The 20,930-nt window shown below is 34.8% G+C and overlaps 1 protein-coding gene across 1 annotated transcript in view; it reads left to right on the top strand.

The window, feature by feature from the left end:
- The window catches only part of LOC149481427 (pregnancy zone protein-like), a 32,837-nt gene extending 11,907 nt beyond the window's left edge, over positions 1-20,930 (top strand). The window contains exons 12-29 of the mRNA XM_089704985.1: positions 2,665-2,890; positions 3,150-3,292; positions 3,655-3,801; positions 4,076-4,183; positions 4,818-5,002; positions 6,116-6,198; positions 6,932-7,050; positions 7,501-7,639; positions 8,992-9,116; positions 9,713-9,835; positions 10,872-11,193; positions 11,732-11,889; positions 13,099-13,276; positions 13,995-14,152; positions 14,784-14,901; positions 18,856-19,037; positions 19,469-20,324; positions 20,725-20,930. Coding sequence (XP_089561111.1) covers positions 2,665-2,890; positions 3,150-3,292; positions 3,655-3,801; positions 4,076-4,183; positions 4,818-5,002; positions 6,116-6,198; positions 6,932-7,050; positions 7,501-7,639; positions 8,992-9,116; positions 9,713-9,835; positions 10,872-11,193; positions 11,732-11,889; positions 13,099-13,276; positions 13,995-14,152; positions 14,784-14,901; positions 18,856-19,037; positions 19,469-20,324; positions 20,725-20,834 — 3,480 coding nt within the window. The 3' untranslated portion in view covers positions 20,835-20,930. The remainder of the gene's footprint in view (positions 1-2,664; positions 2,891-3,149; positions 3,293-3,654; positions 3,802-4,075; positions 4,184-4,817; positions 5,003-6,115; positions 6,199-6,931; positions 7,051-7,500; positions 7,640-8,991; positions 9,117-9,712; positions 9,836-10,871; positions 11,194-11,731; positions 11,890-13,098; positions 13,277-13,994; positions 14,153-14,783; positions 14,902-18,855; positions 19,038-19,468; positions 20,325-20,724) is intronic.

Genomic DNA, 20,930 nt, shown 5'->3' with positions numbered 1-20,930 from the left:
ATCGTTCAGTCCATTTTCCCTAGGGTTGCACACTCAAAATTTTGATTTCCCTAATTGCCATCAGATTCTGGTTTACCTATAACTAATAAAACGGATAAACAAATTTTGTATATAATAAAAAAATGTAATGTTTGTGTTAAAAAATTATTAAATAGAAAAATACGCAAATGAAAACAAAAGATATTTATTTCTGACTAGCTTCCGCCCGCGACTCCGTCCGCGCGGATGTCAATCTTCGCGTCTTCTACAGATTTATTATATTATGTATAATATATAGATTTATATTGATAAACCTAATAAATCTTTTGCTAGCATTCTGATGCTTTATCGGTTGCACTGGATTTATCTCTTTTTTTTCAATTGCTTGAATGATATAGGATGGGTCCTTGATGGACATCGAATGCTGAAGTCTCGAATCAATCAATTCTGACAGTAGGCAATTTATGTAAAATCTTGATAATGGTCCATCATTTTATTTTGCCTAAACGTTACATACTTTTTTATATATTCTATTTTTAACGAATGATTAACTCCAGTCCAAACAGCAAATAAGCAGACTTCTGCTTCTGCAACGTTTAGTTGTCCCTGAATTTGGAAAAAATAGTCATGATTCTTATCTATGACAAAAGTGTTATTTTTTGCATTGTATTTCAAATATTAAATTTTTTTTTAACCGCATCTTCCGCATTCATGTCTTTTGCCGGAATTAGACATTTAACTTCTACTAGTCCCATTTTCCCTTTTTGATATGGGAGTGTATAAAGTAAATTTTTTAGATATTTCTCGTTATACTTTTAAAAAGTTATTATTGTCATTTTGCTCATTAGGTAAAGTAATTTCGATATCAGTTTTAAGTTTTTTGATACCTGCAATAATAACGTCATAATCGCCTGCACATACTTATCGATTACACCCTGTATACAATCCACCATCCACATTCATAATGTTTTCCTGTCCTCCTCTCCTTTACGCTGTTCACCGATACATTTTAAATGAGTAAATCTGCTACCACTGAAGGATGTTTCATTGTGATCAGCAAATTTTCACCACTGTTGTCGATTATTTGTTTTTCATTTTTAATCAGCAATTGGGAATCATCAGTTTTGTTTTTTGCAGATTGGTGATGTACCCTAACAATACGTCGAAAAGGGAAAGCATCAACGAATTATCGTTTTCGTCCTCTTTTTTTATTCTTCGCGTCTCTGTTACTTCTGTTTGTTTAGTTCTCAACACCCACTGAATTTTCTATGTTATTGTGATCTTCCATTACATCTGAGTTTTGATGATGTGATGATAATCCATTCGTTTAAATATTGGTACTTAGAGTTGGTAGACTAAACTATAAATGGCGGACTAAATTTGTCAGCGCGTCTGTAAGATCAGAATATAAAACCAACATCCTGTATTTAAGTTACAAAATTAATAATCAAACAAAATGCCGCTACGTTGAAAATGACTAGAAGAAAAAATTAAAACACCTCGGATCAATTTTGGAGTAAACAAATCATTTATATGGGGATTTCCCCGGATGAACTTAGGAAGTTCAAGTTCTCAATACAAGTTTATTATATTTATTTTATTAGTTTTATTATATTTCGTATTTCTCAAACGAAAAATAAACATTTTTGGAACTTCAAAAAAATTATATTATAAGTAAATTTATGAGCTTACTTTAGTTTTAAAGAAATATACATCCCTTTACTGACACCCCGTAAAATAAAGAAATTGTTGCCAATCACCTTTGCAATCTATTTGGTTTCATTAACTTTATGTTCGAAGATAATTTTTTTTCTAGTAGTTACACGCGTATTTTTTTCGTTTATTTTCCATATCGAAATCAAATGTATAAAAATACGAATATTTGCACAAAACTAATACAAAAATAATCAATTAACAAAAATATTAAATTTAATGAAGTAGAGCAACTTTCACTTCGGTATGAAGGAAAATCGAGCGTAGAGCACACGTCAGAACGCTCCGGCCCAAGGAGCGCGACTAAAGAAATTCGCTAGGATTTTTCCTAATTATTTTAAATATGTTTTTAATATTTAAAGAATTATCAAAATTCAAAAAAAAAATTTTTAAAGGATTAATACTCATTGGTCTTCAACCAACTCGAATAAATTAATGGAAAAAATAACTTTTAGCAGTATTTATCAATAGATTTTGTAAGGCAAAAAATGGGAAATTTAATGAATTTATAACGTTCTAATTAAGAAAATCATAAGTTTTTCGGCAATTGTATTCAGCAGTTTTTAATAACGACTATATAAGGATAATAATGCGCTGATCAGATTGTGTAAATTGTAATCGGTTGCAACGTAGTGAGTGCACAAAGTTAGCTCGAAATGTCTTTGGGGGAAAGAGACTTATCTTGAAGGCCTGATTAAGGTAACATAAAGTAACTTTATAAATGTGAAAAAATTCACGCGCATTGCGTATATAACACTTATTGATAAACAAGAAAAAAAAATTCAGTTTATCATTTCATTAGCCGGGAAAAAATTGTCAAATAACTTGTTGAAAACGCAATTTTGCTAGACTGCAGCCTTAATATAAATAAAATTGGTCGTACGTGTGTACATTTTAAACTAACTTGTTTTATCATTCTCTTTTAGGAGGATCCTTTATACCAACTTTTATTTTCTTCCTAAATCTTTCCAGGTGGAATTATCCTGGGCAACCCGGCAAGCCCTTCCCGGGTCAATCGCCAACTTGCACATTACTACCCCAGGACCAGCGCTCTGTGCCCTATCAGTGATAGATACCGCATCAAAATGGGTTCAGCCGGGAGAGAATATAAAGGACCTAATATTGAGGAATTTGAGGAAACTGGTCGATGGACATAGGAATATGACGGAGTATGATGCGGCGGGAGAGTGTTTCTTTTGTAAGTATGAATAATACACCTTTTCAAACTATTACTATTTCTTTAGAGTAGATATTAATTTCATTAACATTTCTTTAAAATTCCTTGGACTTCCACAAACATTGTAAAAAAAAGAATTATCGAAATCGGTTCAGCCGTTCACACGTGATGCCGTGACAACGCGAAACGGGTTTCATTTTTATATACGTATATAGAAGATGTATGAGTGTATTTTTTAAGTAATTACGTTCTTCTATACCATTGTTTCATTTATTACCAGCGGAAGACACCCCCAGTGCATCATCTCTCGCAGAGCTTTGGCTAGCGGGTGCGGGGGTGAGACTGGCTGGGGGGGTGCGGGGGAAATGTGGACCAGCTACCCTTGTGGCGGGGGAGACTGTGCCCAGGAGTGATTTCTCTGAGGTTTGTGTATGGGAATAAAAATAAATAAATAATAAAAATGATATTTTTTTGAGATTTTTTGTGATCTTTTTTTGTAATTTGGTATATTTTGTGAGTACAATGTTAAATTTTACACATTTATTCGTACCTTTATTTGTCAAATTTTAGTCAATATTTTTTTTTTTTTTTTTTTTCAATTATTTATGTGTTATTATAAAGAAAGAAATTGTTTAATATTTTACTGTTAAGGAATGGAATAAGCAAACAACACGTAATGTTTCACACTGCGATTATTGGCGCGAGACATACCTACATACAATCAGAAACATTTATATTTTGTTAATAAATGGTTATTTTTAAGTTTAAATAATAAATATTCCCAGGCCTGGCTTTGGCGTCTCATAGCAGTGGGTTCCAACGGCTCAGTGGTGGCCAGCGCTCGGACACCAGACTCTATCACCCGGTTCGAGGCCTCCGCACTTTGCTTGGCCAAAACCGGTGTTGCTATATCGCAACCTGCTGTGTTGCAAGTAATTGTCTTTTTGTTCTTTTATGTGAAATTGATACTGATATAATTTTATGTAGAAGACGAATGAAAAGTAGATGGACAAAAAATTTGACAAATTCTTGTAAAATACTATTTTTTCTTGTTTAAATCGTTTTTTTTTGCAGTTTCCAATGTTTATAACACACTTGTCTATAATATGTAAATTCTTCACAAATTCTTCCATTACGCACTTACCAATTATATTCAATTTCTATACAAAGTCTTTCTTTACCTACAAGAAACCAAAAAACCCACAGGTATTCCGCGAATTCTTCCTCCATGCTGACGGACCCCGCAGGTTGCGGCGCGGAGACGAAGCCGTAGTGCGATACCGACTGTTCAACTATCTGTACCAGCCACTAAGCGTAAGTATTGAATAACAAACTACCCGCAAATAACACAAAATGCTTGGCAATGATTTTATAAGTAAAAAGGTGTAGGTTACTAAAACAACATTCTATCTTCAAAGACCACTAACGATGAAATGTCATAATTCGACTACTATAAGCAAAAAAGAGACATCAATCAAATATGGCTAATTAGCCAAATTTAAACGTACCACTTCCAGATGACTAATGACCTATTTTAACTATTTTACTTAAAATATGGTGTAGGGATTCTGCAACCTACGGGATCCCACCACACGTAGCATAACCTCTTTATAGTAGCGCTGATATAATGTAATTTCTTTTAAGTGGTATAACATACACTTAAAAGACTGTCTACAACACACCACAAAATAGTAATTTTAATGTTATAAATCTTAATATATATAAATCTCGTGTCACAATGTTTGTCCTCAATGGACTCCTAAACCACTTAACCGATTATAATAAAATTCGCACACCACCAGTTTGATCCAACTTGAGAGATAGGATAGTTTAAACATGTAGGTACCACGGGCGAGGCCGGGGCGGACCGCTAGTATAAATATAAAAATTGGGCAACATATAGTGTGTAATATGTGTATTTAAAAATAAAATATCATTTAAATTCCAGGTACAAATCCAAATACTCTCCGACCCACACTTATCAGGCTCCAGTTCTCAGCAAGGCTGTGTCTCAGCACGATCCTCGCTGTCCGGTAGAATAGAGATCTCAGCGCGGGTTGCTGGGAACGCGAGGCTCAGTGTTAGAGCCACTGCGAATGGGGGGTGTAATGATACTAGCGCTGAGAAAGTCAGGTAATGGATAAAAGATAAAAAGACGTGTGTCACTCGGGGACTGCCGCGGTAAAGCTATTGCATGCTATGCCTTCAAGCCACACCTCCGCGCCCGTCCCCGTGGGGAGCGTGAGGTTTTTTCGTTACGGAATTTCTGGATTCGGTCCCCGTGCTCAAGGCCCGCGATAGAAGCTATGCAATAGCTTAAAAATGATAAATGGTCAAGCGCGAGTCGGACTTATTACGGGTTCCATACAAATAAGTTTAAAATAAAATTGAAAAAATGCGTCAGTTAAAGACAAAAGATATTGGTCAAGTGCAAGTCGGACTCGTTACAGGTTCTGTACAAATAAGCTAAGGAGGAAAAAATTGTCACCCGTCTAATTTATGATGGTGGCTAAAGAAATGAAATGAAATGATAATTTATTTATCAGAATTATTGTGGTTACAAAGTTTTTATATCACTACATAGCATAAAACAAAGTCGCTTTCTCTGTCCCTATGTCCCTTTGTATGCTAAAATCTTTAAAACTACGCAACGGATTTTGATGCGGTTTTTTTTAATAGATAGAATGATTCAAGAGGAAGGTTTTAGTATATAATTTATTAGGGTTTAGACAAAGCGGGCGAAGCCGTGGGCGGTAAGCATGGATAAAAGGTAAAAATGATACATGGTCAAGCGCGAGTTGGACTTGTAAGGGGTCCGTACAAATAAGTTAAAATAAAATTGAACAAAATGCATCAGGTAGTACAAATCGGTAAAGTACGAGTCGAATTTGTAACGGGTTCCATAAAAATAAGCGAAAGGGACAATAAATTGGTTACCTACCCATCCAATTTAATGAATGAATTTTTATTGCCACAACAATGTATCATAAAACTCAGAATATACTTATACCACAGTATTACAATATTATCTTATACTAAAGAATAGAAAATAGAATAGACATACAAACAGAAAAAAGTTAAAACCCCAACGGTTGCGAAGATCACGATACTTTTTCTCCCCGATTTCTTATTATTTTTTTTGGTAATAGTGGCAACAGAATTATGTCATATCTGAAATATCAATTGTTTAAATATTACCTTTCATTATAGGCCTAAAATCTAAACCAATTTAATAATTTTTCACAGTGATGAAGTGATAGTACAAATACAAGTGGACCCAGAAGGCGTGCCAGTACAAGAACACAAGTCTATTATGTTATGTGCAAGAGGTAAGTTTTCTTAATAAGCGCTCTTCACAATAGGCAGTGTTGGGCGAGGAAAGGCAATCACGATAGTGTAGAGCCAACATAATATTGTGATCGGCCGTCATTGTAGATGCAAATATCGACAATCGTTTGTTGGGCCAACACTGCCCATTGCGAAGACGGTTCATTGAACTATTATTTTAATTTCTATGCTTTTGTATTAATTGTCCTTGAAACTATCATTTTTTTGTGCATATTTAGAAATTTTATTTAACTGTCCTTGACACTTTTCGTTGGTATTTGATCTTTTAAATAAAAATTCTATTGAAGCGAGCTCTTTTGATAATTTGAATGGTTAAGTTGAATAGTTCAAATGGAACCTGGAGGTCAGAGAAGATAGGGATTATATTAAATGTCAAGTGTAAGTGAGCATAAAAGTGTTCTAGTGAAATTAAATAAATTCACCTCTAATTTATCTGAATTGAAACAATTATCTGAATATGGACTAGCTGCGCTCCGCGGTTTCACCCGCGTTGCTCCGCTCCTGTTGGTCTTAACGTGATGATATATAGCCTATAGCCTTCCTCGATGGCTATCTAACACCGAAAGAATTTTTCAAATCGGACCAGTACTTCCTGAGATTAGCGCGTTTAAACAAACTTGGGTTTGAATCCTTAAATAACGTCATTATTATTTTTTTAATAAAAACTATACTGTATAAACAAATCTCTAAAAATACGTTTAAATATATTTACAGGTGTCCCTGGTTCTACAGAATCTGAGGTAAAATGGAATTGGTCAAAAGCAGAAGTTGTGCCGGGAACCGAATCTGTGACCCTTTGGGCTGCGAGCGATCTCACTGGGCCCTTGGTTGCTGTAAGTATAATTTAAGGGATTCTGTAAAAAAATTATAATGTATTTTTATGTTTTAAGTTGTAATAATAAAATATTCAAGTAATAATATCAATTCTTTATTTATTACTTCTAGCTAGCTTCGCCTCCACGATTTTTTTACAAACATAATATGATGGCTTAACAATGTGTTTGAATGATTAAAAATTACTTTTATATTATAATATTACTCCGATGTTACAAATGAGTGTATTTTTTTAAATTGGATGACAGATCATTTTTTAGTAAAGTGGCTTACAACTTTCAACTTCAAAATTCAAAACTTTCAACACACGAATTCCATCCGGATCCCGCCGGATCCCATCTCCATCCCATCGGACCCACACAAAACAAAAAAATCTTAATTAAAACTATTTTTTATCTCTCTCACAAGGATTAAAAACTTTAATATAATAAATTAATATTAAATCCCAGGATGCAGACGCATTAACCCAACTCCCCCGAGGTTGCGGGGAACAGAACATGGCGCGTCTCGCGACCAACTTGCTCGCGCTATCGCTGTTACACCCGGACTCGTCTGCCGCTTACATAGCGAAGGATCATGTGGCTAGAGGTATGTTTAATTTCATTTTAAGTTAAATAGAAAACTAACAATTTTGTTTTTTTTTTCAGATAAAAAAATTGATATTATCTATTCTTTATAATGTTATTAGTTTTTCTCAATCAGAAGGTATTAAAGCATCTACAGACGCTCCGATTTGGTTGGTGCCAACCATCCGACCACGACCAAATCGGAAAGTGTAGAGAGCGGTCGGTCCGACATAATTATTATTAATATTGGTTTGACGTGGTCGGATGCGCCAGCAATACCGACCAAACCAACTTCCTATCCGATCCAACCAAATTGGAACGTTTGGAAGCTATGTTCCGACCAAATCGGCTCATTCCATAGAGTAATATAGGTAATTGGCTCATTCACATTCGCAACGCCGCCGGTGTAGGACGTCAACATGAACGCCGAGGGAGTTACGGTCACCGAACGTGACATATTAATAAAATTACTGGAACTATATAAAGACTTTCCCTGTTTGTGGGACTTAAGTAACAAAGATTACGCAAATAGAGATGCCAGAAATCAAGCGTATTTTATTATGTTAGAAGTATTAAAAAAAATTGACAGTGCGGCTACATTAAAAACCTTAAAAAATAAGTTATAAGAGCCGCATGTGACTGTAATTTTCTCTATTTCTATAGTAGAATTTAGCCCATTCTCTTCGTAGAGTGCGTTTCATGAAAGAGTTCCCCTGCCGTTATGTTGGCATACCTGACTGTCAAAAACGAAAATATTTTTTTTTAATCAAAAATGACAGAGAAAATATTCTCCTTTCTTCCTAGCCTTATCCCGTATCTTACGTGGTCGGCTGCCTAGATAGGAGAATATTTTCTATGTCATTTTTGATTAAAAAAAAATATTTTCGTTTTTGACAGTCAGGTAAGCCAACATAACGGCAGGGGAACTCTTTCGTGAAACGCACTCTACTATGGTCAACTGACATATTACTCTATGGTCAACTGACAGCTGGAAGGCCAACCGTCGGACAATCTGTAGCAATGTTGGAATGGTTGCCATGTCGGTTCCAATATGGTTGGCACCAACCAAATCGGAGCGTCTGTATATGCTTTTTAATGTAAACATCATTTTTGACAGAATTTAACCACAGACTCACAGAGTAATAAAATTCCACAGTGTACTTAAAACACACAGAGTTTCAAAAACAGTATTTTCACATTTTTCGGCGCGTTTGGGATTTTTGCCATAATGTAAACATGACTTTTGATAGAGTAATGAAATTTCATAGAGTAATAAAAACACAGCTATTCATTAATTTTATTATTTTTGCATTCGTTTGTATAATAATAATAAAGTTTTATAAATATACAAGCATTTACATATCTAATCCCCAGGATTTGCTCGTCAATTGCAATATTCGCACCCGCAGGGCGGTTTCAGCGCATTTGGCCCTTCAGACCCGAAACCTTCCACATGGCTCACCGCTTTTTGTGTGCGATATTTGAGAAAAGCTCATCAGGTATGTAAAATTGAAAAATTTAATAATAATTATTGATTACGTCTGCAAACTCTTATTTAATATAATTTTTAAAGTAAATAGAAAAAATGCAATCACGGGGCGGGATTCGAACTGGCGTCTTCCGCCAATCCTTGCTCAACTCGGCCACTCGTGATCTCGCCAGAGCAATCTTTTTATTCTACTCTTTCGGTTTTATGTGTCTAAGGAACACCTATTGAGATGATTAAACAACCGTGATCGTTTTAATAAAAAATATAATAAAATTTTCTATCAAAAGTATCAAATAGTATTTTCCCCTCAGTTCGCATTACGATTTATAAAACTACACCCAGTCTATTAGTTAAATTATAACATTTTAATTTCTTATCTCTATATTTACTTTTATTTTCACGTGACAACGTCTTATAATTCGATAGCCGGCTGCACGCACGAAAAAACATGACTCATGCGGCGTTACCTCGCTCTGAGGCGTTCCATGTAAGGCTTGAAGTGCAAGCGAGAGCGCGGAACGAGCAACAAAGAAGCACAATCGGCCGTTGTCACGTTCAACTATCGTCAGTAAACCGACTTTACAGACAACCAATTTTTTTTCACAGATAATATCTCCCAACGAGCCAATCCCAAGTGTAGTAGAAAGAGCGGAAAGATGGCTTCTCTCTCAGCAAATGGAAAATGGCTGCTTCAGGAATGAAGGACAGGTGTTTCATAGAGAACTTAAGGTAGGGAAGTTCTTACTAGTCATATTAGTATGTATGGATGTAAGTCTTGTACGTGAAAACTGCTGGACGGATTTCCATGGAACTTTACAGGTCAAAATATTCCGATAAAATACTTCATTTTCATGAAACTATGTGGCACAAGTAAAAAATATATTTGTAACGTTCGGGGTTCGAATCTCAGTGGAGGTTATCAATGTTATATTATATTAGGCTGCACATATTTGCATTAATAGAAAGTGATTATTGAATGTATGAGAGTCACATATCACTTTGACTGACCGGTTGGCTTGGTTGGTAGTAGCCCTGCCTTCCAAGCCAGAGGTCGTGGGTTCGATTCCCACCCGGGGCAAATATTTGTGTGATGAACATAGATGTTTGCTCTGTGTCTGGGTGTTAATTATCTATATAAGTATTTATATAAAATTATATATGTATGTTTATCAGCCATCTGGTTTCCATATCACAAGCGAAAGCATAGTATGGCATCAGATCGTGCCATGTATGAAAATTGTCCTGAAATATTTATTTATTTATCACATATGAATGTCATTTGAATCGCGTTTCTTGCTGATTCTTCGAAGAAGCGACATTGCGAATCGAGGGTAGTTGTAAAAGTTAATATTCATCAATACTTGTAAAAATATAGTTACGGGAATAAAAATGTTTTGAGTTTGAGTTTGTTAAATATTTAGTCTTTTTTTTTTTGAAGTGAAACTTCTTTATCGGGGTAATGGAAAAAAAATGAGTGTAACATTTTTTCGTTACGCGTGACATTTTTCGTTACGCGCCATCTTTTTCTTATCCCTACCACGCGTGATTCGACGTATTTCTGTAAAGTTGCATATAGTGAATTATTTTTTGAAAAATAAGGTCATAAAGAAGTTTCACTTCGTACGTGTGTACACTAGTACACGCACACATTTTTTTTTTTGCAATTTTTTTTATTATATATATATATATATATATATATATATATATATATATATATATATATATATATAAAAAATTGCAAAAAATATATTTATTTAATTCCTAGGGAGGCCTCAACGAAGACGGCGACATAGCGAACGTAGCTCTCACAGCGTACGTCATCACCTCACTCATAGAATCCGTTTCTCTCTCTCACTCAGTGATACAAAACTCTCTCTCGTGTCTCCGAGCTCTACCTCCCAAGAAATCCAAAGTATACACGTATAGCCTTGTTACATATGCGTATTCACGGATACGACGATATGAGAGAGAGTTGAGAGAGAGTAATGAGGCGGGAGAGAATTTGTTAGTAGATGAGGAAATGAGAGAGTTGGTCGGGCTGTTGAAGATGGCGAGGAGGAAAGGGGATTTCGTTTGGTGGGAGAGTGGTGAGTTGTTTTTTTTTTGTGTGTGTGAAAGATATAAATTAATTTTAGTACTTCTTATTTGCTTGAAACATCAGTGCAAAGCGCATCACACACGGTGAAGATACTATAATATTTTATGTTAAGATTCTCTAATATAAAATATTAGAGTATCTTAAGATACCGAAGTAGAACATAAGTAGAACCGTCATCCTGTTACAAAGACTAGAGATACAGACATAAAATTTCGGGTAATTTATTAATGACCCACAATTGTAACAGGATGGCGGTTCTACAGGGGTCTTAGTACGCAATGATAAAAAGAAAAATGATGGTCAGAACGCTGATACCGGATACCTTAAGATACTGTAATATAAAATATTACAGTATCTTAAGATAAAATATTATAGTATCTTCATCGTGTGTGACGCGCTTTATGCCGGAAAATTGTAAATTGTAAATTAAATTAATAGTTAAATTGTACATTTATTTTAAGTTATTATTTATGTAAATGTTATTTTATTGTACAAATTTTAGTTCTATTCTATTATATTGTATGCAGGCAGTCTGAGCACATCAATAGAAGCGACAGGCTACGCACTACTGTCTCTCAGTGAGTGCCTACTGTCAGTGCGCACCGCGTGTGCGTCGGACGCGCTGCGAGCCACAAGATGGCTGGCGGCACACGCCAACCCGGCGGGCGGGTTTGTGGCCACACAGGTGAGTGTCTTTGTTTATTATACTCACATAGTTTGTTATCAAGTCACAACCCGGCGGGCGGGTTTGTATCCACACAGGTGAGACACGTGTGCTGGAGATAGGGAACACCGATAGTGTGGCTGGGTGAATTATACCCGTGAACATATTGCATGCTAAATAATTGAATGACAATACCGTGTTTGGATAACATTTATTATTAGCTAATATAACCCACCAGCGAATTTATGCTTAGTTATTATCTAATTTATATCAGAATAGGGTTAACACCATAAGTGGCATTATTGTGATAGCCGAATAGAACACTATCTTAACGGCTAAAATTTAGCCGCTAAATAAACATAACCCATAATTAAAATGCCCATTAACACTTCATAACATTGTTTCACTTCAATAATATAACACGGTGAATCTAATATATTCTAATATATATATTATAAAGGCGAAAGTTTGTAAGGATGTATGGATGTTTGTTACTCTTTCACGTAAAAACTACTGAACCGATTACAATGAAATTTAGCACACATATAGAGGGTAACTTGGATTAACACATAGGATAGTTTTTATCCCGGAAATTTTTATCCCGGAAATCCCACGGGAACGGGAACTATGCGGGTTTTCCTTTGCAAACGCGGGCGAAGCCGCGGGCGGAAATCTAGTATTTTATATTTCGCGGTCATTGTGTCCGGGTATGATATACCCGGACGCTCTTAGAGCGTATACGCACTATGCGGGTAGCCGCATTGCGGGTAGCCGTCCGGCTGACCGCAAGCACAATTATGTACGTAATATTCATTTCTATGCGCACTGCGATGCGGCTACCGCAGACCGCACAGTGCGCATAGAAATGAATATTACGTACATAATTGTGCTTGCGGTCAGCCGGACGGCTACCCGCATAGTGCGTATACGCTCTTAGCTTCGGGGTAAGCAGTACCACGTACTTTGCCGTTTGAGAGAGATCAACCTGAACTGCATTTGTCCCCAGCTGCATCCTCTGCCTTATTTTTAATATTGCAGTATGTAGTTATTTAATAATAAGATTTAAGTAACGTTAGTTGATTGTGATACATGTGATTTTTTTAAGTTCATTAATTTTTAGCAGTCTTTTTTAGATTTTTACAAGAATAATTAATTTTACTCCACTTTAAGTCACAATTTAATTATTTTTTAAGTTAACATTATGGATAAAATTAAACTCCCCATCATCAGGATACTCTAGTAGCCCTGGAAGGTCTTGCCCGCTGGTCTTCCATAGTCCCACCTTCCACCAACCTGACGCTCATCATCAGGAGCGGAGTCATCACCAAGTCACTGCAAGTCTCATCATCGAATAAACTGCCGGAGGTGGTGAAGATGCCGGTTGGCGATGTTAGTGTTAGTGCTGATGGTAAGATAATACGTACTTAAGTTTGTTGAATTTAGAGAATTATATAATACTAGAATCGCTCCGGCTTCGCCCGTGGTACCTACATGTTTACGTTTTTTTTCATAAAAACTATCCTATCTCTATAGTTGGATCGAACTGCACATGGTGTGCGAATTTTATTATAATCGGTTAAGTGATTTAGGAGTCAATTGAGGACAAACATTGTGACACGAGATTTATATACATATACTAGCGGTCCGCCCCGGCTTCGCGCGTGGTACATATGAAAAATAGATGTTGGCCGATTCTCAGACTTACCCGATATGCACAGAAAATTTCATGAGAATCGGTCCACCCGTTTCGGAGGAGTATGCAGACTAACATTGTGACACGAGAATTTTATATATAAGATTAAGATAGTTTGTGGTGTTTAACAATTGTCAGAAAAAAAATCACATAATTTTAAAGCTTAGTGTTGATGAAGGAAACATTTAAGGTTAATTTTCCAAATTATTGATGATTGATGAAACTGTCCCTTAAAGTCCCTTAAAGTCAGTATTCACTTGCCACTATTTTAATAATATAATAATATCCGATAAATTTTCATATAAAATTTCGTACTCGTGTGAAAATTAAAAGTAATTTTATCATCACCACTACCGTTAAATATTTTTTGACAGCAGAATGACAGCAGATGAAGTATTATGTTACAATTTCCAAACTACCCTCAATATTCTAGGTACAGGATGTTCTCTAATCCAAGCGACACGACTATACAACACACTGACAGTCGACGAAAAACGCGACAAATTGCTCAAAGTGCAAGTGAGCGTGCACACGGACGGACCTTTCAACTGCGATGGAAACACCACCTGTTTCTGTGCAGCCGTTGTTGAGGTATTTCTAGAATTACTTGTTATTTGGGGATTTTCTGTGGGTGCTCTTATGAAATGAAATGAAATACGTTTATTATATATGGATACATAAAAAAATATACAAATAAAATGAAACAAATAACTTAATGAAACTGTAAATGATGGTTGGTATGATAGGAATATATTATTATTATTTAATCATGGGGATTTGCTGTGCGTTTTCTTTATATGAAGTTTGGTATGACAGGAATAATATTAGTTCGTAAAATCGATTAATTCGATTTTAAAAAAGGATTGAGGACGTTGGTGTGATTATAAGTTTATCTAACTTTTAAGCATGTTGTTGTACTCATATCTATACTAATACATATTATAAAGAGGAAAGGTTTGTATGTATGTATGTATGGTTTTCACGCATAAACTACTGGAGCGATTTTGATGAAATTTGGCACAGATAATCTTTAGACCCTGAGAAAGAACATAGGCTACCTTTTATTGCGAAATATGTACCACGGGCGAAACCGGGGCGGACCGCTAGTATTTTATAATTGTAATTACCGTAAAAAAATTACATTTTCTTCAGAAACATATTAAAACTATTTACATTTACAAACAAATAAATAAATCTCCAACTACCCTCACTCATCAACCAGGTATGTGCCCACTGGAGTGACCAGTTCCCCGAAATGGCGCTACTAGAAGTATCTCTACCCGGCGGTTATGGCGCTGATACTACATTGCTATATAAAATGCATCTTAATACAAATACATGTGAGTATTCATTAAATTTACCGAATTAAAAAATATATGTTTAGTCAAAATATGTGCTGTCATCAGAAGACAGTATTGAAATATTTACATCTACTACATACGCTATAACAAATAGGTTAAAACATGATTTTTTCAATCCTTGGTTAAAACTTATTCGTCGAATAATGTATAAAACTACCATTTTAAAAACGTATTCTAATTGACCGTATTTGACAGTTTACGTGACATTTTAATATTATCGTGTAATACTTTATTGGACGGATAAATAACCAAGGATTGAAAAATCGGCTCTAAAACAAGTATAAATACTAGTAGGAAAATTCCAAAGGAAGTAAATTTAACAAAAAAATCTGAATTATCGAAATATCACGAAAAAAATGTATCTTTACAGAAACATGATCTTATGTTTTCCCAGCACAGATTTAGTTCACAAAGAGATGGAATATCAAAAAACCTTAGCATCTATATTATATCATCGAAGTAATGATCGCAATCAATTATCTTCAAATATCGGTGAAAAATCAACCGAATATAAGAAAAAACTAATTAGCCCTTAAAATAATTCGTGCATTAAAATGCATAACGAAACAGTTGCATTGTATTCCAACAAAGGGACAATTCGTAACAATGTCGTCAATACCACATTGTGAGCTTCAGCGGGAATACAGTGACACAGAAACAACAAAATATTTTAGTGGACCACGCTCTGTGGCTTGAAAGGAAATAATGGAGATATTTTTTATGTGTACTTGTAAAAATATGGGATACAGTGGTCGATTTAGATACATCTTTATTATTTTCGATGAACTTTTATATCTCTCATCTAAAATTAATTCATACTAGCTGCCCCGGCAGAAGTTGTTTTACCCTATTGCTCCTTTTTCGAGTTTTTTCTCCATTAGAATCTTTCTTTGAGCAAACGCGTCAAAAAATTATCTGAATTTCGTGTTGATTATGAGTTTTCGCTAAACAACATTTGTTTTAATAGATTTATTTTCATTTTTCACAAATCTCATTATAATTGACTACCCACAATTGAATTTCCCTGAATATCCGCCATTCATCTATTTGTCTTTCTGTCTCAATAAAAACAAAACCAAATTAATGCGTTTTTCAAAAGTCTGCTTATTCTTAGTCTCATTAAAGCTGTAGGTATCCCCAAACATGACAATGGTTTTTGAAGTGACTGTTTATTCAGTCTACCCGAAATTTATGCTAAATCGCAACCCTGCATAAAGCTTCGCTAATGTTTAGCCCATGTTGGTCCCAATTGAAATTCAAATCTGTCCGAAGCTCGAAGTTCTTTTTTTCTTTGCTTCTTTTTTTAAGTAAACTACCTACTATTGAATTTAATTAAAAATCCTTACCAGTACCTACCTTATAAATGGCTGCTATTTACCTTATCATATTTGAAACATCGAATAGATTTAAATATATTGAGATGTTAAAGAAGACCATAGTATTTTGATATTCTCACGAAATCAAAGAGACTGCCCTATTTTACTCAGCAATCTTGAATTTTTGGATATTTGAAACGCGCGCATGATGAAAATGCATGTGTACTGGAAAAGTCGCAGGTCAGAAAACTAGTTCTTTAGTATCCATACTAGCCTGTCCCCACGTCTCCACTCGGAGTATTTTTACCTTAAAAATCAGTTAACTAGTTTCGTTGGTTGTCATGCCAAACAAAAATTGTGGCAATAAACGTATTCATTCATTCATTCATTCATTCATTCAAAATACCCTTCTATCACCTTCCCTTGATTATTTCACTTTATAGTACTCTTCCCAATAAAAAAAAATACCAAAGCTATAAAAACTTAAAATTCAAGTAATTAAGCATCTAGAGCGCAAGCTTTTCAGTCATGTACGTCTGAAAGCCTACTAGTCATTCGCATTGAAACAAAAGCGTAATTAGCCCAGCGGTGTCGCAGCCCTGACCCACTGACCCGATAGCCTGACGGACCCTGATGCACTCTTTAAAATGTACTAGAATATGACATTTTGTTGTTTCGTTAGCTTATATAATTCGGGGATGGAATTTTTTATCTGGATTCTTTATATCATTTTGGATTTTTTCCATCTATGTTAAGAGGTTCGTAGAAATTTATAATTATTGGTAAAGAAAGCTCATTTCCTAAAGGAAGTTAATACTAGCTGCTTTCTTTCTATCAGGCTAGGAACTTTTTTCTGTCACTGACAAATGTGTACCTGATGGTACATTTGTATAAACATAATCAACTACCCTATTTGTTCGTGACCCAAAAAATGACTACTGTCATGAAGCATTTCACCCGCGACTTCGCTCGCGCAGTCTAAAGGCATTCCCATAAGAATGAAATGTTTCAACACAGTTAAAAGTATCCTTGTATACCAAATGTAAGCCTTCAAAATATCTCCTGACACTAAAATCACATCATAATATCGCTCCGCTAAAAATTGAAAGGAGGCCATATGTACAAACACTTTCCCATTCATAGAATTTAATGAAGAATAATGAATGAATTTACTATTACCTGCCCTATTCACTTCCAAAACTCAGTATTCGCTTTTCTTTCATACAAGCTCATAAAAGGCCCGAAGGTCACAAGTTTAATACATAGCTCCATTTCACTATTTACGTACACTATTGAATCTCAACTAATTGCTCGATCGTGACGCACAGGACGATGTGACGTCATAGTGTGTCACATTAACCTGAATAGCTTCGCGGTTTCTATTTCAGTCTAGCTTTGGAACTTTCTAGGTTGATAGAGCACTAAGTTCTATAGAGGATCTGTCTGAACTAAAATGTGGCTCGTTCTTCCAAATCAAAAGTTCCTTTATTGAACCACAAAACAAGTACAAATATAAATAAACAATCTGTTAACAAAAGAGAACAACAGGATCCTCAAATTCTTAAGATATCACTTCCAAGATTCAATAGAAAGTTCTCCTAATCTTTTATTTAATCTATTTTAACATTGACAAAAGGTCATGTCTAAAAAAATCAAAAAGCGTAGAATTTTCTGCCCAAAATATTTTCCCAATCCCAATATTTCGAGCAAACATAATAATTTAACAGAAAACCAAATCAAAACCACGCTATTTATAGGAAAATTAGCCATTCACCAGTTTAATTTAATTTAGACTTAAGAAACAGCGTCATTCGTACAGTGCTTGACACCGATTTCTATATGAGGGTACTCCCTCGGTACTCGTGACGTGACTCGACAGCGGGCTGCATCCTTAGCAATAGACATTCGTATGAGAAAATGTTTCTTTTTGCATTTCAGCTTTTTTTTTAAGCTATTGCATAGCTTCTATCGCGGGCCTTGAGCGCGGGGACCGAATCGAGAAATTCCGTAACGAAAAAACCTCACGCTCCCCACTCCGACGGGCTCGGAGGTGTGGCTTGAAGGCATGCTATGCAATAGCTTTACCGCGGCAGTCCCCGAGTGCCACACGTCTTTTTTTTGTAAATTTAGTTAGTTTGTAGTGAGAGGATAGAGTTGTGGCATTTTAGTAACATCTGAATTCGCAATTAATCATTGAGTGGTGCTATTTCAGTTTTAGAATTTGGCTAGAATGTTGCTCGTATGTAACAAGATAATTTTAAAGGTTAAATGTCCGTTCTAAGTATGTAGTTATTAAATGTTTTTATGGAGTGCAATGTATTTCCTGACTCTTCATTTGTATCTAGAAATTTGTGTTTGATACCAATATTATGTGTACTTATACTTATACCTATAGATGCAAAGATGACTTACCTAACTTATATTTTTTTATGTCCCTCAACTATTTATTACCTACTACCTACCCTTTTAATTTTTTTCTATACATACTTTAGGTACTTGTATATTTATCCTCACCAATAAATGTCTCTATTTTATCATTTTTTCTGCATTGTTGTCTATGTGTGTATTCAATAAAGGTTAATAAAAGATAAAGTAAGTAAATATCTCCAATTACCAGTGGTCCGTCGTATAGAAGTAACATCAACCAACGCACGAATCGTTCTCTACCTCGGCGCACACACACCCCCAGAGACGTCACACGAATGCTATAAGATACACGCAGTTGGACCTAAAGTTAGGACCAAACCGGCATATGCTAAAATACTGGATTATTATAGACCTGAGGTTAATGATATACAGGTAAGTGGCATAAAAAGGGGAAGGAAAGAAATATAAGGGAAGAATGAACGTTAAATATAATGGTAAAAGTAGTTGAGATGAATGCTAAAAACTAGAAAAATAAAAATGGTCATGAAGAAAATCAGATCATCGCCGAGGCATTGAAAGTAAAAATGAGTGTCTCAAAGATAAATTCTATCTAGTGTACTTAAAAATAAATACCTGACTGTTACTCTGACCGATAGTGAATCAATAAAGTTAAATTAAATTTAGATTTAGAAATAGCAATGAAATAATTATTGCATCATCAATATTTAATTATCACGTCATCTTTGTTAATAATTCCATAGAGATAATCATGTCAGTAAATCATGGAATACTAATGATTACTTACTTATCACTTAATGTAGATTTAATTACAATACAATAATAATAATTAATTCCCTTCCCAGATGTATACAATACCCGAAGAATGTCCTCCACGAATCAGTCACGAAAGTAATGATTATATAACATCTGATAATATATTCAATAAAGCAAAATCCCTCAATGGAGATATCATTATTACACACGATTTCTCCTTTGAAGATATTCCTGAAGGAATACCGTTAGAAGACCCTCTATATGATAATCTCACAGAGAGAAAAGATGATAAAATTGATCATTCTACATCTGATACTAAGCCCGTTGATTATGAAAACGAAATACTAAGTAACGAAGAAATTAAATATATTAGAAAGGATAGAAATAGAAAAATAGATAATAATGAGGTCTATTCTATAGATGACAATATAACTCAACCAGAAGAACAGCAAGAGCTTAAACAAAATAATATTGAAACAGAAAACGATCAAAATAAAATTGATCAACAACAAAAGCTTAAACATAGTAATATTGATACAAATGATCGAAACAAGATAAATGATAAACATGAAGAAAATAAACGTGACGCTGAAGATCAAAACAACAGGAATATAGATATAGCTAAAGAAATACTTAATAACGATACAAGTAACAATATTAACAACGCAATTAAAAATGAAACTAATAAAGACAAAGACGTTAATAAAAAAGCAGATGAGATAGTCTTACTTAACAAGGAAAACAACAAACAAGACATAACCGTAATGTACATGGATGCAAACAAACAGACAGATTTAAAAGAAGAACAACGAGTAGCGACGGATACATTCCCTAACTTCCACGTGATAGACTCAGAGAAAGATCTAGAAGTACCGACCGGTGTAGAAGGTCCGGTACCATCGTATGCTCTGCCGCCTGAGAATTTCGTTTATAACGGACGATCAGGTATTTTTTAGTTAATTGGGGTATTTTTTTGTTTATTTGGGATAATTTTCAGTCGCCTAAGTAATCTTTTAGTTTATTGAGACAATATTATGATTTGTTTCACCTATGCTCAAGATATCTCGGAGACCGCAGTCTGCTTACATTAAACCTACTAACTTTTAATGTAACTTATTTATTTTACACACACAAAGCACAGAGCAATAAAATTTTACCGAAGTGTATTCCTAAATCTGGAGCCTTACCACAGAAATTGATTCCATCCCGATTTTGTTTTCAATTTGATTTCGATTGCAACCAATTCGAGTACGAAATCCTTTCCTTTAAAAAAAAAAAAACAACTCGCAATTTTTTCTGTTAATTTTTATTTAAATAATCTTATCTTCAAAACTTTTATTTCCAGGGGCACCCTATTATCAACGGCCGGAACCGAAACTACACATCACGCCTACAAACGCATATTTTATCAATCCATATTATAATCAAAAATATTATAGCAGTAGAAATCTCTAATTTAAGGTAATAAAGACTGAAATTCATTAATATTATGGAATATTTATTTATTTATAAGAAACAGCACAGGTTGGCTGTGAATAAATGTTGCTAATC

The sequence above is a fragment of the Colias philodice genome, chromosome 16 (genome assembly GCF_061535455.1).
Source record: "Colias philodice isolate Cphi_HAF_F1 chromosome 16, ilColPhil1 Martin Lab GWU primary, whole genome shotgun sequence".
Lineage (NCBI taxonomy): Eukaryota > Metazoa > Arthropoda > Insecta > Lepidoptera > Pieridae > Colias > Colias philodice.
Note: the sequence above shows the minus strand (reverse complement) of the source record. Positions and strands in the feature narration are given on the sequence as shown.